The sequence below is a fragment of the Phyllobates terribilis genome, unplaced genomic scaffold (genome assembly GCF_046119375.1).
Source record: "Phyllobates terribilis strain yellow unplaced genomic scaffold, ASM4611937v1 Scaffold_12__6_contigs__length_324123572, whole genome shotgun sequence".
In the NCBI taxonomy this organism is placed as follows: domain Eukaryota; kingdom Metazoa; phylum Chordata; class Amphibia; order Anura; family Dendrobatidae; genus Phyllobates; species Phyllobates terribilis.
This window is the reverse complement of record NW_027362772.1, coordinates 5,903,699-5,931,358: the sequence shown is the minus strand read 5'-3', so window position 1 is coordinate 5,931,358 and position 27,660 is coordinate 5,903,699. Positions and strand designations below refer to the sequence as shown.

The 27,660-nt window shown below is 41.9% G+C and overlaps 1 protein-coding gene across 1 annotated transcript in view; it reads left to right on the top strand.

Moving 5' to 3' along the window:
* The window catches only part of LOC141171863 (uncharacterized), a 29,752-nt gene extending 12,547 nt beyond the window's left edge, over window positions 1-17,205 (top strand). The window contains exons 2-7 of the mRNA XM_073655492.1: window positions 8,784-8,933; window positions 9,063-9,164; window positions 9,247-9,370; window positions 9,450-9,544; window positions 9,743-9,833; window positions 13,848-17,205. Of these exons, the coding sequence (XP_073511593.1) occupies window positions 8,856-8,933; window positions 9,063-9,164; window positions 9,247-9,370; window positions 9,450-9,544; window positions 9,743-9,833; window positions 13,848-15,616 (2,259 nt within the window). The 5' untranslated portion in view covers window positions 8,784-8,855 and the 3' untranslated portion in view covers window positions 15,617-17,205. The remainder of the gene's footprint in view (window positions 1-8,783; window positions 8,934-9,062; window positions 9,165-9,246; window positions 9,371-9,449; window positions 9,545-9,742; window positions 9,834-13,847) is intronic.
* The last annotated feature ends 10,455 nt before the right edge of the window (window positions 17,206-27,660 follow it).

Genomic DNA, 27,660 nt, shown 5'->3' with positions numbered 1-27,660 from the left:
TAGTTTAAAGTTCATAGCAGAACGGAGGGCACTTGTAGGGTGGTAGACTGAGATGATGGAGGAGATGTAGGGGGATGCTAAAGCATGGAGCGCTTTGTGGGTGAGAGTGATAAGTTTATATTGAACTCTGTATTGGATGGGCAACCAGTGCAATGACTGGCACAGGGAAGAGGCATTGGTGTATCGGTTGGTGAGGAATATGATCCTGGCTGCTGCATTCAGGATGGATTGAAGAGGGGAGAGTTTAGAAAGAGGGAGACTGATTAGTAAAGAGTTACAATAGTCCAGAGGAGAATGAATAAGAGCTACAGTGAGAGTTTTTACAAAGTCAAAGGTAAGAAAATTTCTGATTCTAGAGATGTTTTTGAGGTGTAGATGACGCGAGCAAGTGATTTGATGTGAGGTGTGAAGACAAGATCTGAATTGAGTATGACCCCAAGACAAACCAGTGGGCTTGTTGCTGGTTGCTGGGGAGTAATGGTGGAGCCACAAACTGAAGTGGCAATATTGGGCACAGGTACAGTACAGACCAAAAGTTTGGACACACCTTCTCATTTAGATTTTTCTGTATTTTCAGGACTATGAAAATTGTACATTCACACTGAATTCATCAAAACTATGAATTAACACATGTGAAATTATATACTTTACAAAAAAGTGTGAAACAACTGAAAATATGTCTTATATTCTAGGTTCGTCAAAGTAGCCACCTTTTGCTTTGATGACTGCTTTGCACACTCTTGGCATTCTCTTGATGAGCTTCAAGAGGTAGTCACCGGAAATGGTTTTCACTTTACAGGTGTGCCCTGTCAGGTTTAATAAGTGGGATTTCTTGCCTTATAAATGGGGTTGGGACCATCAGTTGTGTTGTGCAGAAGTCTGGTGGATACACAGCTGATAGTCCTACTGAATAGAGTGTTAGAATTTGTATTATAGCAAGAAAAAAGCTAAGTAAAGAAAAACGAGTGGCCATCATTGCTTTAAGAAATGAAGCTCAGTCAGTCTGAAAAATTTGGCAAACTTTTAAAGTGTCCCCAAGTGCGGTTGCAAAAACCATCAAGTTCTGCAAAGAAACTGGCTCACATGAGGACCGCCCCAGGAAAGGAAGACCGAGAGTCACCTCTGCTTCTGAGGATAAGTTTATCCGAGTCACCAGCCTCAGAAATCGAAGGTTAACAGCAGCTCAGATTAGAGACCAGGTCAATGTCACACAGAGTTCTAGCAGCTGACACATCTCTACAACAACTGTTAAGAGGAGACTTTGTGCAGCAGGCCTTCATTGTAAAATAGCTGCTAGGAAACCACTGCTAAGAACAGGCAACAAGCAGAAGAGACTTGTTTGGGCTAAAGAACACAAGGAATGGACATTAGACCAGTGGAAATCTGTGCTTTGGTCTGATGAGTCCAAATTTGAGATCTTTGGTTCCAACCACCGTGTCTTTGTGCGATGCAGAAAAGGTGAACAGATGAACTCTACATGCCTGGTTCCCACTGTGAAGCATGGAGGAGGAGGTGTGATGGTGTGGGGGTGCTTTGCTGGTGGCACTGTTGGGGATTTATTCAAAATTGAAGGCATACTGAACCAGCATGGCTACCACAGCATCTTGCAGCTTCATGCTATTCCATCCGATTTGTGTTTAGCTGGACCATCGTTTATTTTTCAACAGAACAATGACCCCAAACACACCTCCAGGCTGTGTAAGGGCTATTTGACCAAGAGGTAGAGTGATGGGGTGCTACGCCAGATGACCTGGCCTCCACAGTCACCAGACCTGAACCCAATCGAGATGGTTTGGGGTGAGTTGGACCGCAGAGTGAAGGCAAAAGGGCCAACAAGTGCTAAGCATCTCTGGGAACTCCTTCAAGATTGTTGGAAGACCATTTCCGGTGACTACCTCTTGAAGCTCATCAAGAGAATGCCAAGAGTGTGCAAAGCAGTCCTCAAAGCCAAAGGTGGCTACTTTGAAGAACCTAGAATATAAGACATATTTTCAGTTGTTTCACACTTTTTTGTTAAGTATATAATTCCACATGTGTTAATTCATAGTTTTGATGCCTTCAGTGTGAATGTACAATTTTCATAGTCAAGAAAATACAGAAAAATCTTTAAATGAGAAGGTGTGTCCAAACTTTTGGTCTGTACTGTAGGTTAGTGGAGGGAGGAAATACGAGTAGTTCAGTTTTTGACAAATTCAATTTTAGATAGAGGGAGGACATAGTGTTAGACACAGCAGAAAGACAATCACTGGTGTTTTGTAATAAGTCAGGGGTGATGTTTGGAGAAGAGGTGTATGATTGGGTCATCAGCATAGAGATGGTACTTAAAACCGAATCTGCTGATTGTCCCATAGGAGCGATGTATAAGGAGAAAAGAAGGGTGCCTAGGACTGATCATTGAGGAACCCCGACAATAAGGGGAAGGAGAGAGGAGCAGGAGCCAGCAAAAGACACAGTGAATGAGAGGTCAGAGAGATAGGAGGAGAACCTAGAGAGAAGGGTGTCCTTGAGGCCGATAGTGCTTAGCATAGTGAGGACGAGCTGTTGATCTTCAGTGTCGAATGATGCAGAGAGATCTGGGAGAATCAGCAGGGAGTAGTGCCCATTTGATTTGGCTGTTAGTAGATCATTAGAGACTTTAGTGAGGGCAGTTTCAGTAGAATGTAAAGAGCGGAAACCAGATTGTAAAGGGTCAAGAAGAGAGTTATCTGAGAGATAGCGGATCAGACGGGACTGGACAAGGCGTTCCAGGAGTTTAGAGATAAAGGGAAGATTGGAGACAGGTCTGTAGTTAGCATCACAGTTCTCGTCCAGGGATGTTTTTTTTCTTCTTCTTCCGTGACTGGTTCGAAGTCAGAAAATGAGCAAGATGCAGTGTGGGAGGGAGGAGCATGCATTACATGTGAGGTTTGGGAGAAAATTTCCCGTCTGATATGGTCAATTTTTTCTTTGAAATAATTGTCCAGATCGTCAGCGCTGAGGTCGGTGGTCGGGCCTTGTGCTGTTTGATTGAGGAGAGAGTGAAACGTGTCAAAGAGTCGTTTAGGATTATTGGACCGTGAGATGATGAGTTTATTATAGTAGGTTTGTTTGGAGAGGTGAAGGCCGGAGTTATAGGTTTTAAGCATAAATTTATAATGGAGGAAATCTTCGGGCAGATTAGATTTTCTCCGCAGCCGTTCAGCGCACGTGGAGCACCGCTGGAGAAGCGTGTTCCAGGGTTGTCCTCATCTGCGCCGAGTTGTTCTCTGTGTAGGAGGTGCAGCTTCATCCAGGGAGCATTGCAATGTTTCGTTATAATGCTTCAGTGCAGAGTCAGGACATGTGAGGGAGGAGATTGGAGCCAATGATGTTTGCAACATTTTCATACATTTCTGGGTGTTAATGGATTGTATATTTCTGTAAGTGTGGAAAGTGGGGGTGTCTTGAGCAGGGGGACAGTTCTTGACAGAGAATGAAAGAAGGTTGTGATCAGAGAGCGGAAGAGGAGCGTTAGTAAAGTCATATATTGAACAGAGCCGGGCGAAGATCAGGTCAAGAGTATTTCCATCATGTGTAGGAGAATTAGTAAGCTGTGAAAGGCCGAAGGAGGAAGTTAGCGATAAAAGATGAGCGGCAGATGGGGAGACTGAATCGCCAATTGGGATGTTAAAGTCTCCCATGATGAGGGTGGGGATGTCATAGCATAGAAAGTTGGGAAGCCAAGTGGCAAAATGATCCACAAACTGACGGGAGGGGCCCGGAGGGCGATACACAACCGCCACTCGCAGGGAGAATGGCCGGTAGAGTCTGACTCTGTGGGCCTCAAAAGAAGGGAAGATAAGTGAGGGTGCTGGGGGGATAACCTGAAAAGTACATTTTGTTTAAAGGAGCAGACCAACACCAATTATTACCAGTTGACGTTCCTGTATGTACTGATCAAGAAAGATTGAAATGGGACCCTAGGGACACTCATCTACCATAAACCTTCAAGCACTAATAAACTATTGAAGTGGGATAACCACCACCCCCATCCCCATACAAAGAGGAAAACCCAAGGGCCAATTTTTACGGTTGAGAAGGTACTGCTCGAATGTCACAGATTTTAATATACAGGCAATAGACCTGAACACCAGATTAAGGGATAAAGGGTACTCATGGTACATTTTCGATTCCGCATCATCGTTTGCAGAAAAATGGGAGAGAGAGACACTCCTCCATACCAATCCAAGAGACCAAGAAGAAGATTGGACTACACGAGTAAGAAAAACTTATGACAATCAGAGTGACTGTATCTTTCATATCCTCAGAAAACACTGGGATATACTTGTGGTCGACCCAGACCTGAGGGTGCTGTGGAATCTACTCCCACAATAACTTTCAGAAAGGGTTGGTCAATTAGGGACCATGCACAGTTTCTATAAAAAAAACTGCACCCAAGGGGACTTGGCTAGATAGAAGAATCTACGGTTTCTTTAGATCTGGAGAATGTTGTACATGTAATTGGATGAGACCATGTAAATCTTTCTCAAGTTCCTCCATGGCTAAAATCTTTTTCCAGTGGGATTATTCCATCTGTAAAACTTCAGGACTAGTATATATGGCCACATGCACCTGCCCCCTAGAATATGTAGACAAGATCAAGAGGGTGTCTAGGAGGAGAGTAGGGGAGCATTTGGGCGATATATGCCATGGTCGGGAGATCCCATTAGTGAGACACATGAACAGTGCACATCGAGGTGAACCCGGAGACCTCTCCTTTTGTATCATTGAGGTGGTTAAACCCAATGTGAGAGGAGGTGATCATAATAGATGTATCCTCTGAAAGGAAAGTGAGTGGATTGTTAGACTGGATTCACGAGCCCCTAAGGGACTCAGTGAGCAAATTTCCTATGCCTGTTTTGTGTGACTACAGCCCCATTCTGGATTATATTTTTGGATTTTATGCTCTACCCATTGCTAGTCAGTTTCCTGTGAATGGGGTTCACATATTGTTGTACTTCACCGAGATATCTGAGCTTCTATATCAGAATTATTACTTATCAATTATATTCCACTTATACTATTTCATCATTAACAAGTGTGGTGATCCTTGTGTATCTCTAATTGTGTAATAGAGGTCAAATTTGACCATTTAGGAATATACTGTGGGCCACCATCCCATATTTTTTGTAGTGATAAAGTAGATCTACATGCCTATTACATGATGGGAGGATGTGCAGTACTTGTTTTTAGTCTCCCATGATGCTGATCTCAGAGATAGGATTTTTCTATGTTGGTGGTATGCAATCCAATACCATATGCGATCCGGCGTGGAACGCATGCTTCCGGACATGCTCATGCGCAGGTAGGAGACCGTGATGCCCTCCGGCGTGGAACGCACATGTCCGGGCACGTTTGAGCTTTCTGTCCGCTCATTGTTTTGTGCTGGATTGTGGGGCGTTCTTGAGAATTTATTTTTGTTACATCTTTCTTTAGTTGATCCCACTGATGCATCAGATAAGTCCTCAGAGAATTATAATTAGAGGAACCCATGGACACATTAGGATTTGTGAAGCTGACCTCCGCTCTCCTCTATTTCCTTTGAATTTATTGTGTGACCTGTATTTCTGAACAGTAGATCCTGGTTTGTTTCATTTCCATGTGTAAATTGAATTTGACTCGTAGTCTTTGATATCTCTCTCAAACGTAGTTTTTATGCTGTCTGAGATGGCATCCTCCAGACTTTGTAAATTCTTTTGCATATTTTGTTTGAGTTTTGGATCCAAAAAGGCTTCTACACTAGGCGGAATAAGCAAGAAACAAATATCAAACGCAATGTAACTTGGTTATCCTATAAGGTTTTTTTAAATGTGGACATACACCCTGTAAAGCATGCAACTATGTTAATAAAACCGACACATTTGAAGAAAACCTAACGGTACAGCAATTTTCAGTACACAATTTCATCAATTGTAACACTATAGGGGGTCATTTATTTAATAGAGTGTATAGAGAGTTAACTACAATACGTGGGATGCACGTCAGGGCCCCTAAAAAAAATGTATTAGAAGACATTAATCTATTAAGATATTTGGCAGTCGGCACCACACAATCTAAATCACTGAAATATGATACGGGGTGCAATGGTAACTGTGCAACAAAGCACATAAAGAAGTAGGTAGAGAAAAGCTTGCACAGTGAGATAATGCACATCCAAAAATAATAAGAATTACTACAAATAATAAATAAAATAGCAACTTTATTTCATGTAGGGACACACAAGTGGTTAAAAAACATACGACCCCTGATGAAGCTACTGTAGTAGTGATACACGTAGGGCATAGATACCTACGTGTATCGCTACTACAGTAGCTTCGTCAGGGACTGTATTTCTCTTGCTGATCAAAAAGGTCATAGTATTTGTATAACCCTGAATGCTGAATTCTGTTCGTTTGGAAACAATCATGTTTACTGTGATAATGACAAATTGCACTAAGTCAGCAGAAAGTTTATTTACAACAGCCCCTGTGATACCAACTGTGTAAGTAGATTAGCTCAAACAATGATAAGTGATCCCTGCACCTTTACCTCTTTTACCTGGGCTTTATGACCTCACATAGATGTAAATATAAACAGGGATGTCTGTAGTGCTGTAGACAGAATGAAATTTGGGACAGAGAATCACGGAACATCAGAAGGACTTTGGAAGGAGAATGGGAGACATCCTTCAGCAAAGTAGATGGATTGCATGGCATCTAAAGAGACACAGATTTGTATTCTACATGTTTCTAATCTAAGGGTATCAGCCCTCACTGGAAAGTTTCAGATCTGCTCCATTAACCATCAGAGAGACCATGGATACTTTTGGGAAGTCCGGGAGAGGACGAAAAAGTCACTTGGCCCCATGGATATGCTGTTTTGGTGTTGCTAGGAGGGACCCACCAGTCACCTAGAACCCATGGAGACATTTGGAGTTGCCAAGAGGGACCCACCGGTCGTCTGGTCCCATGAAAACTCTCGGAGAGGCCAGGATGGGACCATCGGGTCTCCTGGTCTTGTACCTCAATGGACTGTTGACTTCCTAAACTTGCCGCTACCTTCTCTCTGTGGGAGCCCACCTGAAGCGGAGGGCCACTGGTTGAGGTAGTCAGCACTGGAAGTCTCTAAAGTCGCAGCTGTTCTATCCCAGGCTGGCGGAGAAGGAAGGGTGAGACTGTGTAATGTTGTACCATCTTGGGTATTTGCTGGGACTGTTCTGTATGTTTAATGTCTTATTTGTGGTTCAATAAAGTATTACCATGCTGTTTTACCCTCACCCTGTGTTGTTTTAGTAGCGTTACACCAACAGAAGACCCTGGGTCTTCACAGTCCCTGACCAGGGTGACTCCATGCGGTGTTCTTCAGACAAGGTGCATTAAATAAACAGTGAGCCGACCTCCCTCTCCATTTTCTCATTATATGCATGTTTTCCTTATAGTGACAAATATTTATTTTTGCTAAAACTGTGATATTTTCACTTTAAAACTTTTTTTTAAACCTTTTTTATAAACTTTTTAAAATAACTCTCATTAGTGCGATCATACAACACAGAAGCCTTTGATTGCTCATGTGATGCACTGTACTACTGTAGTGCCGTGTATTATCACTGCCTGTCAGTGTAATACTAACTGCCCCATACACATGAGATAAGTGTTGGCTGAACGATCATTTGGCAGACGGCTATCCCTCCAGACTCCCCCATACACAAATATTCCAGCTTTCCTGTGGTTTGTATGTCTGACTGCATCTGTAGGGAGGTCCCCAAATACATTATATAGTCGACCAAAATCAGTACTTCCATGTAACTTTAGTCTAATGTTTATGGAGGCGTTAAAAAGTAAGTTATGGAACTCTGCCTCTGGCCCGGCCTAATAGACTTTTGTACATTACAGGCCCAGTACTTGGGGGAGGAGGGCATTCAGCTGAACTCTGTCACACCTTCTTAGATGCCATGTTTGCTTTTTGCAGGAGCAAGTGGTTAAACTGCCAGGGATTTTGTTGCTGCCGCACCTGTGCCATCCCTGAGGTGTACATCTATGTTCTGGTGCCCAAAAGAGTTCATAACATGTTAAAAAATTACAAAATGTGTCTTCTGCTTTTTGCATGTTTTTTCTTTTTACAAGAATTGTTGGAGCAAATTTTCTTTTGAAACCTTTTAATATCTGCTTTTTTATGGTTTTTTTTCTTGTAATATAGGAAAGCCTAAGGCTAGAAATAAAACCCATAATACACTGTACATGTAGACTTTAGTATCAAATAATTTCTGTCCGCGGCATTTGTGCAAACAAAACCGCTTTTATAAAAGCCTCAAACTTCTGTGTGTGAATCAGACATGAGATGTAACTTGATAGAAGATTACAGTTCGGGGAAGACTGGAAACATTCATACAGACGGCCAGTGGAGATGTAGTCAGTGACGGACTGTCTCCAAATATGGTTTTAGATCCGTAGTAGATGTTTCCTCATCATGAAGTAGTTATTTCTCATGTCACGTGAAATAAATATCTCCTGCATTATTGCTAATGCCAATTCCAGTGACGGAAAATGAGACGAGAATTAGCGTTATGGAAGGTGAGTCTATGAGAAACATTTTCAGCTGCAGACTTTGAGGAAGAAACTGCTTGTTGTCTGTGGCCTAAAATATAAAGGTTTTATTCCTAGATGTAAAGAAAAAACTAAATTTAAAATAATAAATCTCCTCGTATGTTTCCCCTTATTATCTTCAGTAGTTGCATTATTACACAGGATTTTTATGATGTTACATCGGCTCATCTTCTTCTAATTCAGGTCTCTACAATACCGGATCCTCTCAGTGAAGATCTTCTATATAAGAAAATTTTCCTGATTTACCTATCAAAGATGGATATGGACAGAGACAAGATAGTGGAGAGGATATTACACCTCACCCTAGAGATCCTCTTCCGGCTTACTGGAGAGGTGAGATATTTTGATGATGTCACATTACATCATTCTTATCTATGGGAATAACAGATGGACAGAACTGGAGAGGTGAGGACTCTGGAAATGTCTGTAGTGAGATTTATTAATGTGTCTCTCCATAACCAGAGATTAATCACGGGGTCTCCACCTCGCCCCCTGATACATGAGGACATCAATGACCAGATCCTAGAACTCGCCTACAAGATGATTGAGCTGCTGACTGGAGAGGTGACGCTGCTGGGAATGCTGGGACATTATACAGTAATACTATGAAGGGATCGGGGGATGACGGTATCATTGTATGTGTCAGGTTCCTATAAGGTGTCAGGATGTCGCCATCTATTTCTCCATGGAGGAGTGGGAGTATTTAGAAGGACACAAAGATCTGTACAAGGACATCATGATGGAGGTTCCCCAACCCCTCGCATCACCAGGTAATAGGACTAAATACACACAGCCTATAAGTATCTGTATGGAAAGAATGAATTCAGTCCCTGTATGTGTTTCCTCCAGATCTATCCAGTAAGAGGACACCAGAGAGATGTCCCCGTCCTCTTCTTCCACAGGACTGTAAACAAGAAGATCCCAATGTTCCTCAGGATCATCAGGTAGATGGAGAGAAGGTGTCATGAGATCTCCCCTATGATGTGTAGACGGCTGTGAGGGTCTTGTGCTCAGTCTTGTTTCATCCACCAGTATTATATGTTTTATACTTGTATAATGAGAACGGTGGAGATGGCAGGATTAGAGCTGATCACACATGTGACTTCTCCATCTGTCTTTGACTTTTATAATATTTGTTTCAGGGTGAAGATCTGACTCATATTAATACTACAGAGACATATGTGAGGGGTGATGAGCGGTGTAAGGAGGAGATTCCTACATATGACTACCCAGGTGAGTAGTAACCACTAAATGCAGAGAAGTCACAGATTCTTCTCAGTCACCGGCTGTGGATGCTTTATCGGTGGTGTAGTCCGGCCATATCACAATCGTGTGATCACCATTTTGCTGCTAGACCACAACATTCTCCTCCTTCCGAAAATATTCAATTTACTTTGTGTAATTGTGAAAGCCCTTTTCTATAGAACTTACAACCTGGAGGATCTACCTACCCCCTGGGATTAGTAGACGCTGACCGTTACCTGCCCAAGTCTGTAAACTACAAAGCCAAATGACAGCGTACGTAGAAAGTGCTGACAAGTGAGAAAATCACTTGAAGAAAAATTATGATGGGACTGTAAGAGAAAGCGGAGGGTAATGATGCTGTTGGCTTCCTAGATCCCTGATATCTTATTGGATGAATCTACCTTCTATCCCTTCTGTGCTGCTGAATGTGCTCGTATGGTGCCTACAAGACCAGGTCCAGTCTTTCTGGCCAAAGTTTGCTTTTTTGATCGATAACATTAAATGTCCAGTGAGGGACAAGTGTGAATTTCTGTACAATAACAACAGAGTTTCCCTTTATCCCGACTTTTCAATTTCTTTTTAAACCAACTAACTTCAAACAGGATTTTGATAAACTACATAAAAAACATTACACCTGTGCCATGATATACAGTTAGGTCCATATATATTTGGACAGAGACAACATTTTTCTAATTTTGGTTCTAGACATTACCACAATGAATTTTAAACAAAACAATTCAGATGCAGTTGAAGTTCAGACTTTCAGCTTGAGGGTATCCACATTAAAATTGGATGAAGGGTTTAGGAGTTTCAGCTCCTTAACATGTGCCACCCTGTTTTTAAAGGGACCAAAAGTAATTGGACAATTGACTCCAAGGCTATTTCATGGACAGGTGTGGGCAATCCCTTCGTTATGTCATTCTCAATTAAGCAGATAAAAGGCCTGGAGTTGATTTGAGGTGTGGTGCTTGCATTTGGAAGGTTTTGCTGTGAAGTAAACATGCGGTCAAAAGAGCTCTCCATGCTGGTGAAACAAGCCATCCTTAAGCTGCAAAAACAGAAAAAAACCATCCGAGAAATTGCTACAATATTAGGAGTGGCAAAATCTATAGTTTGGTACATCATGAGAAAGAAAGAAAGCACCGGTGAACTCATCAATGTAAAAAGACCTGGGCGCCCACGGAAGACAACAGTGGTGGATGATCGCAGAATAATCTCCATGGTGAAGAGAAACCCCTTCACAACAGCCAACCAAGTGAACAACACTCTCCAGGAGGTAGGCATATCAATATCCAAATCTACCATAAAGAGAAGACTTCATGAAAGTAACTACAGAGGGTTCACTGCACGGTGCAAGCCACTCATAAGCATCAAGAATAAAAAGCCTAGACTGGACTTTGCTTAAAAACATGAAAAAAAAAGCCAGCACAGTTCTGGAAGAACATTCTATGGACAGATGAAACCAAGATCAACCTCTACCTGAATGATGGAAAGAGAAAAGTATGGCGAAGGCGTGGTACAGCTCATGATCCAAAGCATACCACATCATCTGTAAAACACGGCGGAGGCAGTGTGATGGCACGGGCATGCATGGCTGCCAGTGGCACTGGGTCACTAGTGTTTATTGATGATCTGACACAGGACAGAAGCAGCCGAATGAATTCCTTATGTATTCAGAGCCATACTGTGTGCTCAGATCCAGCCAAATGCAGCCAAACTGATTGGTCGTCGTTTCATACTACAGATGGACAATGACCCAAAACAAAGCCAAAGCAACCCAGGAGTTTATTAAAGCAAAGAAGTGGAATATTCTTGAATGGCCAAGTCAGTCACCTGATCTCAACCCAATTGAGCATGCATTTCACTTGTTAAAGACTAAACTTCAGACAGAAAGGCCCACAAACAAACAGCAACTGAAAACCACCGCAGTGAAGGCCTGGCAGAGCATCAAAAGAAGGAAACACAGCGTCTAGTGATGTCCATGAGTTCAAGACTTCAGGCAGTCATTGACAACAAAGGGTTTTCAACCAAGTACTAGAAATGAACATTTTATTTACAATTATTTAATCTGTCCAATTACTTTTGGTCCCTTTAAAAACAGAGTGGCACATGTTAAGGAGCTGAAACTCCTAAACCCTTCATCCAATTTTAATGTGGATAACCTCAAATGAAAGCTGAAAGTCTGAACTTCAACTGCATTTGAATTGTTTTGTTTAAAATTCATTGTGGTAATGTCTAGAACCAAAATTAGAAAAATGTTGTCCCTGTCCAAATATATATGGACCTAACTGTATCTCTAAGCTGTGCGTGGCTGATGGCTGTAATACACATCTATTCACGCCTGCAGGAGATGTGGTGGCATGGCTCGAGCCCTGGTTTCATGGATTCACTCCACGTCATAAATTCCATTATGTTTTCAATCCTAAAGAATTCAGATTCCTGCACAATCTCTCCTGACATGGGGGCACTAATACTTTCTCTACTCTTCTGGTCAGGATTCATCATACCTCCAATGGTCCACCATAAATGAGTGCGACTCCGGTTTAGTGTTGGATTTTTCCCTTCATACATACGTTGTTGTTGGGGATGTTACATGTTTATATATTCTTTCTTTTTTTACAAGTTCATTCTGTATGATAGTTTGATTGTGGTGGAATCGGCCGGCCTCACTTATGTGTCTCTGTAACTCCCTGGTAGTCTTTCAAAAAGATCTCCATTGCCTCTTCCAAATGCCCGAGATCTAAATTTAAGACCCCTCAGCTCTGCAGTATTGTAAAAAACTTCACTTTAAATGTCTAATATTTCTTCTTGACACTCATGTGACAGAAAATATTGTCCCTTACGATAGTTTAGATGATGAAGAGCCACCGAGCCCCAGACTCTAATTACCCCAGAGAGGTTTCACCACTAGTTACTCATTTTTCTCTGATGAAGACTGTTGAGTTTGATCATTTCAGTAGATGTTTTATTGTCTATACTCACAGTTTTTGACTTCAGTAATCCTCTGATTTAACCCCTTCCCGCGTCACTTTATGTGGTGATAATTCTGGAATTCTTCACAAAGGATAATAGGAAACAAATGGACCTTACAAATTATTTTCCAACTTCTCTTGAATCTGACAATCCCCTATATACGGTTGTACACTACTGTCTGGGCACATGGCAGGGTAAGAAGGGAAGGAGCGCCATTTAGCTATTTGAATGCAGATCTTAACTGGAATAGTTCGCAGACGCAATGTATTGGGGGCACTGTTCATGGTCACCTGGCAGCTCAAAAGATGGCCACCACAAACAGGCTTGTCACTATCTACCCTCTTTACAGATTTCACAAATGACTTTGCTCATCACCCTTTAACCCCTCTACATGGATCTGGACTTACACAGAGACCCCTAGGCTTGGGCCATAGTGTTACCTGCTGTTCTGTGGAGTGAGATGGGAATAAGAATAGTCAGGTAGCCGGATCAGAACCAGGAGGGCAGAGAAAATACAAAATCAGAAGACACGAGTAGTCAGTAAACGGGCCGAGGTCACAACCGGAAGCAAATACACAAGCCGGGAGCTGATCACAGAGGACTGAACCAGAGGAGAACAAGGCTGGATCTGGCAGCTTCCGGCAATATGCTTCCAGCTTTAGTAGGGTGCGGTGCTTTCCAAATGGCTGAAGCAGGGAGTAGGTTACTCCAGCTGGACAGCACACACACCCATACTGCCAGACTGGATGGTACTACTGGTCCCAGGCTACCTAATCTTAGTGGCTGGACTGAGCCTGCGCCTTTTACTCCATATTTGGGAGGCAGAATGAACAAACAGTTGAACACCACGCTCCACTGGTTCATCCTATGAGGTTTTCTATTAGATGGTCATTGTCCTGGTGAATAAATGAATTTTTTTTTTTTTATATAACTTGCCTTTATTTACAGACAGTTTAAGTAGAAATGTTCAAAAATATAAAATTCAAGGATTTTTTATTAAAAAATAATAATTGGTTTTATTCTTGGCAGATGACTGTACCAGGAGATCAGAGGGACAGGAGATTTTTATATCAGATGATCTTGAGATCCCACAGGATACAATTGAAGTGAATGCCATTACTCCAGATCTACCATCATCCCTTCACAGCAAAGATCTGTCATCTGATCCTATGAAACAAGTCCTGTCTTCTGATTCATTACCGACTACTGAGGGAAATCAAACTCACAAAATAAGCATTAAAAAACAAACTGCTCCTAAAGCAAAGAAGCCATTTTCACGTTCAGAATATAGAAATAGTTTTCCTCTCAAAAAGTCTTTTCTCAAACATCAAAAAATTCACACAGTGAAGAATAGATTTTCTTGCTCCAAGTGTGGGAGATGTTTTAATCAGAAATCAAATCTTGTTAGGCATGAGAGAACTCACACAGGAGAGAAGCCATTTTCCTGTTCAGAATGTGTGAAATGTTTTACAGAGAAATCAACTCTTATCAAGCATCACAAAACTCACACAGGGGAGAAGCCATTTTCATGTTCAGATTGTGGGAAATGTTTTAACCGGAAATCTAGTTTTCTTGAGCACCAGAGAACTCACACAGGGGAGAAGCCATTTTCATGTTCAGAATGTGGGAAATGTTTTACAGAGAAATCAAATCTTATCAAGCATCACAAAACTCACACAGGGGAGAAGCCATTTTCATGTTCAGATTGTGGGAAATGTTTTGCACAGAAATCACATCTTAATATACATCAGAGAACTCACACAGGGGAGAAGCCATTTTCTTGTTCAGAATGTGGGAAGTGTTTTGCAAAGAAATCAAATCTTATCAAGCATCACAAAACTCACACAGGGGAGAAGCCTTTTTCATGTTCAGAATGTGGGAAATGTTTTACAGAGAAATCAACTCTTATCAAACATCAGAGAACTCACACAGGTGAGAAGCCTTTTTTTTGTTCAGAATGTGTGAAATATTTTACAGAGAAATCATCTCTTATCACACATCAGAGAACTCACACAGGGGAGAAGCCATTTTCTTCAGAATGTGTGAAATATTTTACAGAGAAGTCAGCTCTTATTGCACATCAGAGAACTCACACAGGGGACAAGCCATTTTCTTGTTCAGAATGTGGGAAATGTTTTGCAAAGAAATCAAAGCTTATCAAACATCAGAGAACTCACACAGGGGAGAAGCCTTTTTCATGTTCAGAATGTGGAAAATGTTTTGCAGAGAAATCAACTCTTACCAGTCATCAGAGAACTCACACAGGAGAGAAGCCATTTTCATGTTCAGAATGTGGGAAATGTTTTACAGCGCAGTCTACTCTTATAAAACATCACAAAACTCACACAGGGGAGAAGCCATTTTCATGTTCAGAATGTGGGAAATGTTTTGTAAAGAAATCAAAGCTTATCACACATCAGAGAACTCACACAGGGGAGAAGCCTTTTTCATGTCCAGAATGTGGAAAATGTTTTGCAGAGAAATCAACTCTTATCAACCATCAGAGAACTCACACAGGAGAGAAGCCATTTTCATGTTCAGAATGTGGGAAATGTTTTACAGCGCAGTCTACTCTTATAAAACATCACAAAACTCACACAAGGGAGAAGCCATTTTCATGTTCAGATTGTGGGAAATGTTTTGTACAGAAATCAGATCTTAATAAACATCAGAGAATTCACACAGGGAAGAAGCCTTTTTCTTGTTCAAAATGTGGGAAATGTTTTAACCAGAAAGCGAATCTTGATAACCACCGGAGAACCCACACAGGGGAGAATGCCACAACTACACCCAACTAGTCTCTGTACAGACAAGAAAGGCCCTAGCTGCACAACTAAAAACACCACCACTGACCTAACTCCTTAATAAGCCGTTGAGGAGTTTCTCGTACCTCCTGAGGAACCAGAGGGGAGGCTGCAACACACTGTCAACAAGGGGAAAGAAAAGTATGAAGTAAAATACGAAAACCCTGAATGAGAAACAAAAACACATTCATATAGGGCGAAGAAGTCAAGCTAAGGAGAACAAAAAATAGAAGGAACAAGTATAATCTCTCAAAAACCTATCATTGTTAGAATGAAAAGGTACTGGGAGGGAAAGCAAACTAACCGGGAGGATAGTTTCACCTTTGTGGTGAAACTTACAAAATTCATCCTCATCCACTGTATATGTAAAACCTGTCCATTTATAATGACCACGGACAAGATAAAGATTCCCAACTCACATCAGGACCACAAGATCCCAGATACTTTCAGCTGCATCACATCTAATGTACTTAATTATATGTACCAAATGTCCAACTGGGGGTCTGTATGTAGGGGAGACAAGGCAAAAACTTAGAACAAGGATGAATTCTCATCGCCACACAAAAAAAGACAAAAAGAATAGATCTACTTGTGGCCACTTATTTTTACGGCCACAACTTCTTCTCCCTTTCCAAAACTGATATTTCTGCTTCACATCACTTGTCTCATCTATTGCATTATTCCTGTGCCATGTTGTGTATAAATATGTGACTCTTCAGATTTTGTGTTATACTATGTCTGATGAAGAGACCTGAGTAGTCTCGAAAGCTTACTGACTAATGGCTAACTGAAAAGATGGTATCAAAAACTGAGGACTCTCAAACTGTAATATTTGTCTCCATACAGCAATTTTAAGATCTCTCCACAGGTGTTCAATGGGATTTAGATCCAGACTCCTTGCTGGTCAGAACTCTCCAGCACTTTGTTTCCATCCATTTTCTGGGTGCTTCTTGAAGTATGTTTGGGGTCATTGTCATGCTGGAAGACCCATGACCTAGGACGCAAATCCAGCTTTCTGACACTAGGCACTACATTGTGACCCAAGATCCTTTGCTAATCTTCAGATTTCATGATGTCTTGCACACAGTCAAGGCACCTAGTGCCAGAGGCAGAGAATCAACCCCAAAACACCTTTGAACCTCCACCATATCTGACTGTATGGGTTGTAAATTTATTGATTATGCTGCGTACCTTGGACAAAGGAACATGCTTATCCCTAAAGATGGACTTATAACCTTGAAATTGTTGATATTTTTCAACAATTTGGGTTCTCAAATCCTCAGACAGTTCTCTTCTCCTTTTTCTGTTTTCTCCATGCTTAGTGTGGCACACATATGCACACAATGCAAAGATTGAATCAACTTCTCCCTTTTTTATCTAGTTTTAGTTGTGATTTTCATATTGCCCACACCTGTTACTTGCCACAATTACGTTTGAACAAGCGTCACATACTTGAAACAAAGTTGTTTACCTACAATTTTGTCCGGCCTATTTTGTGTGAAATTATGTTCAATTTGCCTTTTTCTCTCTGTTTTCTTGTGTTGTTCCAATACACGCAAAGGAAATAAACGTGTATAACAAAACATGTAATTGCAATAATTTTCTGGGAGAATTACTTCATTTTCTGGAACAATTTCAAGGGATCCAACACTTTTCACCATGACTTGTTTTTGTTGCCTTTTTAATTTGTTGCAGCATTTCATCCTCTACGTGTTCAGCTATATTAGGAGACTTGTAGCAAAGTCCAGTTAGCAGTTTTCCATTATTGTCATGTCCATGTACATTTACCCAGACTGATTCTACATCAGGAATGTAAAACTCACAACATGAAAACTTTGACAAAGTCGTGGGCCAACCAGTATACAGTATAATGGGCCCCACATGCTCCTCCATACATAAGAAACAAGAGGAAAAAACTTCAAGTCAGAGTCCCATATAATAGTGAAAAAATTACAAAATGTTATTAATTATAATTTATACAGAAAAAAATATGAATCGCAGAAACAGAGACAGTTAATAGTAAAACAATGGAGGAGCACTAATGAGCATGAGACAAATTAACATGATTCTTTTCTGATGTAAATACATAATTGGGCTGCCAAAAAATAAGAATATATTGTTAAAATGCAGAGAAGCATTCAATAAAAGTGCAGGTGCTTGTGAGGTAGGTCAGAAGTAGTTGCTATATGAGAGGTTAGTCACACCGCTGTCTATATATAGGTACTAATATAGATAGCTCATATCGGGGACAGCAGATCTTTATAAGTGGTATCAGTGCCCTGACCTCTTAGGCTACAGGGTAAAAGTATATGCTAATACATATTAAAGCCTAGAAAATGCACCTAAGTAGGAAAAAAGATTAAAGAACGGCAGCAAAAAGAGTGTAGCATGAACCCTATAGAATACTTACAGCCACAGTGGATGTGAACACGCTCCTCAATTGCGCTCACCCTGATGCGCGTTTCGGCACGGCTGCCTTCATCAGGAGGTGGCGTCAATGAAGGTGGGTAGGGTTTAAAAAGAGCCCTTGAGCTAATAGAAAAGGGGGTGTGTAGTCTCTCGGCCAATGGGTGTGGGGAGGGCGTGGCATGACACATGGCAATCACTGCTACACCGCCGCATCCATGGCAACCGCGTCATATGATCCATCACGCCGCAAGTACGTGGGGAACCACGTGATCACGCGTCATGGAGCACAGATTGGACGGCCAGCGAGGTCACCACAGAGAACAGTGAACCCATGCGTACCGCCCAGTCCACAGACATATAGTCAAATACAACCGGAGAGAAAAAGAAACAAGCATAATGGGGTAAACTGTCAATAATAGCATAGCCCAAATGTATATATGTATCTAAGGGGTATAGGCGATAGCCAGTTCTATATAAGTCAGAAAAGTTAATTGGCCATGACAAAACAAAGTATATATTTAAGAAAAGCATGAAGTATAACACGATTATATGAGATCATAGTATAAATGCATAATAAGAAATAAGAAAATATCTCTCAAAATATCGATCTATAAATGTGAAATATATACAATAATAACCGGACAAAAAATGCCCACACAGAAAAAAAGTTACAGATCTTGAGAGACAATACAGTGCCAGCAATTATGTCCATGTTATCCAATAGCAGAATGGAAGTCCTCAACGTCATTGACAGATAGAAATTATTAACTACTACCCAACCATACTAGATAAAAAGGTAAGACAAATAAAATAGCTAAAACAATGTGGATATAGGTGATCAAAGTCCAAATCCATCTGCTCTCTTTCTGGGCTAATAGTTGGCTCACTCGACCTTCCCTAATATTAGTGGTGATCATGTCAATACCCCAAACTTTAAGTTTAGATGCGTCACACTTATGGTGTATTCTCAAATGCTTGGGAATAGTTTTAACGTAGAAATATCCGTTTCATTTACCGCCGCTTCAATACCTAGGATGTGTTCACGTGTTCTTGTCTTAAGTTATCTAGTTGTGAGCCTTAGGCTGTGTGCCCACGATGCGTTTTTAATGTGTTTCTGCAGCGTTCTTGCAGCTGCGTAAACGCATTAAAAATGCATGGTAGAAGGTCTGCAATGTTCCCCAATGATAATCCGCATGTGCTGTGCACATGCTGCGGAAATTTCCGCTGCGGATTATCATTGCGGAAAAAAACGCAGCACTACCAATTATTTTGCAGAAATGCTGCGTTTTCACCGCCATTGACTTGCATTGGAACGCACCAATTACGCAAGACTGCATCTGTACTTGTGTAATTGGTGCGTTCTAATGTGCGGATGGTACCCGGGTGTAGATGAGAGGAGAGTCTCCTCCACACCCAGGTACCATTAAAAAATCTGTAAAAAAAAAAGAATAAAATAAAAAATAGATGTATATTTACCTTCCGGCGGCCCGCGCTGCGCTCCTCCTTGCTTCCCGGCACTTTGCAGTGGATTGAAGGACCTGCGCTGACGTCAGAGTTATGTGACGGGTCACTCGACGCTGACGTCGGCAGGTTTTTCAATCCACCGCTGCGGGCACCGAGCAAAGCAAGCCAGCGCGGGCCATCGGAGGGTAAGTATATATTTATTTTTTTATTTTTAACCACTCTCTTGTGTCACACTATATAAATCCATGCAGTTTGCATGGATTTATATAGTGTGACCTAGTTGTCACAAGCACTTTCCAAGTGATGCTATCGCCTGGAAAGCGCTTGTCAATCCGCATGCGGAAATGTCAGTGAATAACGCTCCATTTCCGCATATCCCTGGCAGGAAAACGCATGAACAATCCGCATGTACAATCCGCATGCGTTTTTTTCTGCCAGGGAGATGCAGAAACGCTCAGGAAAAAATCTTGAGCATTTCTGCATCGTGGGCACATAGCCTTACATAGATTTTAGGACAGAGGCATGTCGCATAATAGACCACCACTTTAGAGGTACAAGTTATCGGTTTGGTGATGTAATAGGTCCTAGAGCCCTGGGAATCTCTGAAAGAGTTAGCATGTTCGACATTAGGACACGCCACAGATCAACCACATGGTTCACATCCATTTACTGGAGGTGGTCTTTTCAAAAAATTAGGGGGAGTGGTAGGATAATGATGGCTTCTCATAAAATGATCACAGATTTTTTGCCTTTCTGAAGGTGATTTGCTGTCTGTCTGGTAGATATTTTGCCAATATGGGGTCAGCCATTAACCACTTCGCACCAGAGCCTGTTTTTGCTTTCGTGACCGGGCCAATTTTTTCAATTCTGACCATTGTCACTTTATGAGGTAATTACTCTGGAATGCTTCAACGTATTCCCCTGATTCTGAGACTGTTTTTTCAAGACATATTGTACTTCAAGATAGTGGTAAAATTTCTTCGATATAACTTGCGTTTATTTGTGAAAAAATCGGAAATTTGGCGAAAATTTTGAAAATTTTGCAATTTTCAAACTTTGAATTTTCATGCCCTTAAATCAGAGAGATATGTCACACAAAATAGTTAATAAATAACATTTCCCACATGTCTACTTTACATCAGCACAATTTTGGAACCAAAATTTTTTTTGTTAGGGAGCTATAAGGGTTAAAAGTTGACCAGCGATTTCTCATTTTTCCAACAAAATTTACAAAACCATTTTTTTAGGGACCACATCATATTTGAAGTCACTTTGAGGGGTCTTTATGACATAAAATACCCAAAAGTGACACCATTCTAAAAACTGCACCCCTCAAGGTGCTCAAAACCACATTCAAGAACTTTATTAACCCTTCAGGTGCTTCACAGGAATTTTTGGAATGTGGAAGAAAAAAATTAACATTTAACTTTTTTCACAAAAATGTTACTTTAGACCCAATTTTTTTTATTTTCACAGGGGTAACAGGAAAAAAAAGACCCCAAATTTTTTTGTGCAATTTCTCTTGAGCGTGCTGATACCCTATATGTGAGGGAAAACCACTGTTTGGGCGCACTGCAGGGTTCGGAAGGGAAGGAGCGCCATTAGACTTTTTGAATGTAAAACTTGTCTGAATAATTAGCAGACGCAATGTTGCGTTTGGAGAGCTCCTGATGTGCCTAAACAGTGGAAACCCCCCACAAGTGACACCATTTTGGAAACTAGACCCCTTAGAGAACATATTTAGATGTGTGGTGAGCACCTTGAACCCCAAGGTGCTTCACAGAAGTTTATAATATTGAGCTGTAAAAATAAAATTTTCACATTTTTCCCACAAAAACGTTTTTCATCACTTAATTTTGCATTATCATAAGGGTAATAGGAAAATTTGCACCATGAAATTTGTTGTGCAATTTCTCCTGAACACGCTGATACCCCATATGTGGAGGCAAACCACTGTTTGGGCGCACGGCAGGGTTTGAAAGGGAAGGAGCGCCATTTGACTTTTTGAATGTAAAATTTGTTTGAATAATTAGCGGACGCCATGTTGCATTTGGGGAGCCCCTGATGTGCCTAAACAGTGGAAACCCCCCACAAGTGACACCATTTTGGAAACTAGACCCCTTAGGGAACTTATCTAGATGTGTGGTGAGCACCTTGAACCCCAAGATGCTTCACAGAAGATTATAATATTGAGCTGTAAATATAAAATTTTTACATTTTTCCCACAAAAAATGTTTTTCATTCCCTAATTTTGCATTATCATAAGGGTAATAGGATAAATTTCACCATGAAATTTGTTGTGCAATTTCTCCTGAGTACGCCGATACCCCATATGTGGGGTAAAACCACTGCTTTGGTGTACGGCAGGGTTCGGAAGCGATAGGAGCGCTATGTTGGCTGGGATAGGTGGCAGACACCATGTCACATTTGAAGAGTCGCTGACATGCCGAAACAGCAGGAACCTCCACAAGTGACCCTATTTTGTAAACTTCACCTCTCAAGGAATTCATCTAGGGAAGTAGTGAGTATTTTTTAATTTTTAAATTTATACCATTGGACAGTGAAAAAAGCATAATTATATTTTTACCACAAAAAAATGTTTTACCCTCAGATTTTACATTTTCACACAGGGCAATGGGTAAAAATGGTGCCGAAATGTGTCACACAATTTCTTCTAAACGCGGCAATACCCCATATGTGGCTGTATCGTACCGCTCAGCCATACGGCGAGATCTGGGGGGGACGGAGTGCTATTTGACAATTGGAGAACAAATTATTGTAGAATAGGCATTTGGATTTGGGAGCACAAAATTTTCTGAATTTCTTTTGGGGGGCAAGGGCCATTTGGCTTTTCCAGAGCCTTTCTGCTACCAGTAAATTGGAAGTCCCTTATATTTTTAACAGATGACGGACCTGAGTGGGGACTAGCTTTTTTTGAGGACTGAGTTGAAGCTTTTATTGGGAACATTTTACGTAACATTTATCCGGCGCTCTAGGCTGAGCACTTACATCGGGGTTTCCATCTAAATTTCCAAGTGATGTAATTCAGATGAAACCCCTGCGGGATCCATTCACTGTAATGAGGCAGCAGAGTTACTCTGAACTCCGTCTGGCCTCTGTTTAGCGGTGTCCTTTTTTTCAGAAGTGCACAAAACTGTGGCCAACCGCACTTTTATGCACGCCTAAAACAAATGACACCGTGGGATCCCAGGCCAGACGGCATCCACAGTGGCCTATATCTGCCTCATTACAGGGAATCTTCCGTCATGGGTTCTGGCTGAATCATGTATTTCAGAGATTTACACGGAAACTCTGGTGTAAGTGCTCAGCGCAGAGCGCAGGATAAATGTGAGCAGAGCCTTACTGGGATCTTTGGGAGACATAATAAACAAATCAGTAGCAGGTGAAGAATTGGTTTTATTTATTTTTTACGCCGTTCCTAGTGTGATATAACTGATTAGATTACTTCATTCTTCGGGTCGTTGCGATTACAGAGATACCAGATTTATATCGGGTTTTTATGACTGACAGCTGTCACACACTAAGAGACGCTTTTTTTTGCAAAATCTAGTTTTTGCATCACCATATTTTGAGAGCTATAATTTTTCCATATTTCGGCCGACAGAGTCATGTGATGGCTTGTTTTTTGCGGGACGAGTTGACATTTTTATTGGTACCATTTTTGGGTACGTGACATTTTTTGATCGCTTTCTATTCCGTTTTTTGGGAGGTAAAATTAACAAAAACCAACAATTCAGGAATTGTTTTTTGAGGTTTTTTTTTATGCCGTTCTGCGTGTGGTAAAAGTGATCAGGCAGCGTTATTCTTCGGGTCAGTACGTTTACAGCGATACTACACTTACTGTATATTTTTTTATGTTTTGGCGCTTTTACACAATAAAACAATTTTATAGAAAAAAATATATTTTTTGCATTGCTTTATTATGAGCGCTATAACTTTTTTATTTTTCGGCTGATGGAGCTGTATGGCGGCTTGTTTTTTGCGGAACAAGATGACGTTTTCAGCGGTACTATTTTTATTTCTATTTTGCTTTTTGATCGCATTTTTTTCCACTTTTTGTTTGGCGATATGATGAAAAAGCATAGTTTTTTTGCTCCGTTTTTTATTTATTTTTATTACGGTGTGCACAGAAGGAGTTAATTATTGTGACAGTTTTATAGCTCGGGTTGTTTCGGACGCGGCGATACCAAATATGTGTACTTTTTGGGTTTTGTAAAAATATACGGATTTATTGGTTTAATATTTTATTTATTTATTTTTATTTATTTTGTGATTTTTTTTAACAGTTTAAAAACATTTTTTTTTACTTTTTTTTACATTTTTACTTAGTCCCTGTATGGGACATTAATTTTTATTTTTCTGATCACTGATCTCATCTAATGTAATAGACATGTATTACATTACATGAGATCTTCGCTGACTGTTTCACAGTCAGAGTCTCCTACCTGGCTTCAGCTGCAGGCTGAGCCAGGCAGGACACCATATATGGCAGATCTGGAGGCGGTCATGTGACCTCCAGCTGCCATAGCAACCCCAGGTCCTGGAAGGTATCTGGGGTCGTCGGAGAGGTAAGTAAGACGACCCCCTCTCCTCCTGCTGTCTTCTATATGCCGCGATCACTATAGATCGTGGCATATAGAACATAGCAAAGGGTTAACATCACTGGAACTTGATCCAATCAGGTCCCGATGATGTTCTCTGTCAGAGCTAACGCTCTGCACCGGAATCGCAGCGCTTGCAGGACCCTGGGGGTCCTGAGCGCTGCGAGACCACCCACCGTTTTTAAATGTCGGCGCTGCACAGAGCCCAGCAAGCTCCGACGTTTATCTACAGTGGGCGGTCGGGAACCGGTTAAGATGGGCCATGATTTGTTAAGACAGTCACGTAATTCTGTAGCTTTAGAGTGGAATGTTGTAATGAACCATAACTAGTGATGAGCCAGCATGCTCGCAACTGCTCGCCCGAGCATCTCACTGCTCGCAACTGCTCGGCGCTCGCCGAGTATTTCCGGGGTTGCTCGGTGGGAGCTCGGGTCCCCTCCCTGCATGTTTGGCGCTCTTTAGAGCCCCAATGAACATGCAGGGATTGTCTGCCACACACGGTAAAGCCGCAGCCATGTTGGTTGTGGCATTACAGTGATTGGCTGGCCGCACAGGGTCATCAGGTCTATATCAGACCTGGCGCCCCCATGCTAGGCAGGCAGGCAGGGTATACAGCAGACTGCAGTGCACATAGCAAGAGGCTCTATTCTAATTCTGTCTGCTGGTGCTTTTACAGATATTTGTAGAAGTAGCACCAGGTCTCAGGAGCCAGGAATAATTTTTTTTTATCTTTATCCTGATTATTTGCTTAAAAGTCAATCCAGAGAATACTGTTTTTCTGCGCCATTTGCTTGTTGGCACTGCAGAATACAGCCAGGTCCTTTCCATATTACAGCGCTAAAAATCCAGCTATTTAAAACTGGTTTGTCCATCACACGGATCACATATAATTGTGCTGAAAATATTGCCATTTCTGGCCTCCATTGAAATTTTGTTTGTGTGTCAGTGAACTTACTGACACAAGGTCGGCGCTGTTAAAGATAGTTGCCTACAGGCCAGCTATTTAAAACTGGTTTGTCCGTCACACGGATCACATATAACTTCGCTCCAAATTCAGCCATTTGTAGTGAGCGTGGAAGATATTGTCCTCCATTTAAAATGGGCAAGGTATGTGGCAACGGACGGGGAACTGGACATGATGGTGATGGTGCATGCAGAAACCGAGACCGTGGGCAAGCTGAAATTGTGCCACAACAAACACCCACATCTTCTCGCTCAACCTTCCTGTACCAATTAATAAAGGAAACCACTATTGAACACAGAGCAGTGTGAAAAGGTTATTGGTTGGATAGCGGATAATGCTTCCAGTCAGTTAGCCACCACCACCCTGTCTTCCACACGGTCAAGTCTCAGTAGCCGTAAGTCTGGACCGCATATTCCTCACCCTGATCCTCCTTCCTCCCACTATGCCTAGTGTTCCCACACTTGGACACTCCGAAGAGCTGTTCACTTTTCCATTTATAAATTTAGGCCGCTTGCCTGGTCCACTTGAAGTGGGGCAAGAGGAGATCACATATAGCGATGCTCAAATATTTGAGCAGCCAAGATCATATGAAGGCGGCGGTGGGAAAGTGTCACAAGAGGTAAACAATGATGAGACACAATTGCCAGAAAGTCAGGAGGAGGACCAGAGTGCGGAAGTGTAAGACAAGGTGGTGCATGATATAGTAACTGACCCAACTTGGCAGGAGGACATGCAGAGCGAGGACAGCAGCAAACGGGGAGGGAGGTAGAGCACCCCAAAAGGCAGGAAGAAGCAGTGTTGAGGCCACAGACAGAAGGCGGGCAACCGTTCCCCATAACACCAACACGACGGAAGTTGCCAGTACAACTGTTAGATCTTCCCCAGTCTGGTTGTTTTTTAAAGACTCTACCGATAACCCCAAAAAGGCCATTTGCACCACCGGCCAGGCCAGTATCAGCAGGGTAGCAAAACTACCAGCCTGACCACCACCAGCATGATCAGGCACAAGGCAGCAAAGCACCTGACTTTGTGGGCCGAATCCCAGGGTCCAGGAACAGTGTCTGCGGGTGACACCACTGCTTCTTCTGCTGTTGTGCGTGCAAGCCAATCCCCTGTCCATAGTGCATGTGAAGATGCCTCCTGCCCGGCACCTGTCGTTGCACACTCTCAAGTAGCAGCATCAGGAAGCACGTCCTTGTCCCAGCGCAGCTTTCAGTTGTCCATACCCCAGTCCTTGGAATGCAAGCGCAAATACGCAGCCAACGTCCCACAGGCCACACTACTAAATTCCCACATTTCACGACTGCTTGCGATCGAAATGTTGCCTTTTAGCAACCTGCATTCCGCAAGCATTTCGCAACCTGATGGCGGCAGCCATCCCTTGGTACTCGGTCCCCAGCCGCCACTATTTCTCCCAGTGTGCCGTCCCCGCATTACACAAGCACGTGTCCCAAAACATTAGCCGTGCCCTCAACAACGCAGTTACCGGGAAAGTCCACCTAACCACGGACACGTGGACAAGTGCTTGTGGGCAGGGACAGTACATCTTGCTGACGGCACACTGGGTTAACATACTGGAAGCCGGGACCCAGTCGGATCTTGGGATGGAACACATCCTCCCGATGCCGAGGATTGCGGTCCCTAGGTCAATCAGGGTTGCCCCCAAAGTCTACAGCTCCAGCACCTCATCCTCCTCAGCCTCTTCCTCCTCTGCAGCCTCCATCTCCGAAATGACCATATCAGTCACAAGCTGGAAGCACTGCCTTGGCCAAGCGGCAACAGGCTCTGCTGAAGCTAATATGCTTAGGTGACAAACCGCACAATGCTGAAGAGTTCACTCATCTCTAGTCATGAGATCTCCCCTATGATGTGTAGATGGCTGTGAAGGTCTTGTGCTCAGTCTTGTTTTATCCACCAGTAGTAAGTAACGCCTTTCCACTTGCCATTATATGCCCGTTCCCTAGCGCTGCTTCCTACTGGTGTCCTGCTTCACTAGCAATCATCTGATGAAGGTCATGGTTTAACCACTTTGCACCAGAGCCTGTTTTTGCCTTCGTGACTGGGCCAATTTTTTCAATTCTGACCACTGTCACTTTATGAGGTAATTACTCTGGAATGCTTCAACGGATTCCCCTGATTCTGAGATTATTTTTTCGTGACATATTGTACTTCATGATAGTGGTAAAATTTCTTCGATATCACTTGCGTTTATTTGTGAAAAAATCGGAAATTTGGCTAAAATTTTGCAATTTTCAAACTTTGCATTTTCATGCCCTTAAATCAGAGAGATATGTCATACAAAATAGTTAATAAATAACATTTCCCACATGTTTACTTCACATCAGCACAATTTTGGAACCAAAATTTTTTTTTGTTAGGGAGCTATAAGGGTTAAAAGTTGACCAGCGATTTCTCATTTTTGCAACAAAATTTACAAAAACATTTTTTTAGGGACCACATCTTATTTGAAGTGACTTTGAGGGGCCTTTATGACAGAAAATACCCAAAAGTGATACCATTCTAAAAACTGCACCCCTCAATGTGCTCAAAACCACATTCAAGAACTTTATTAACTCTTC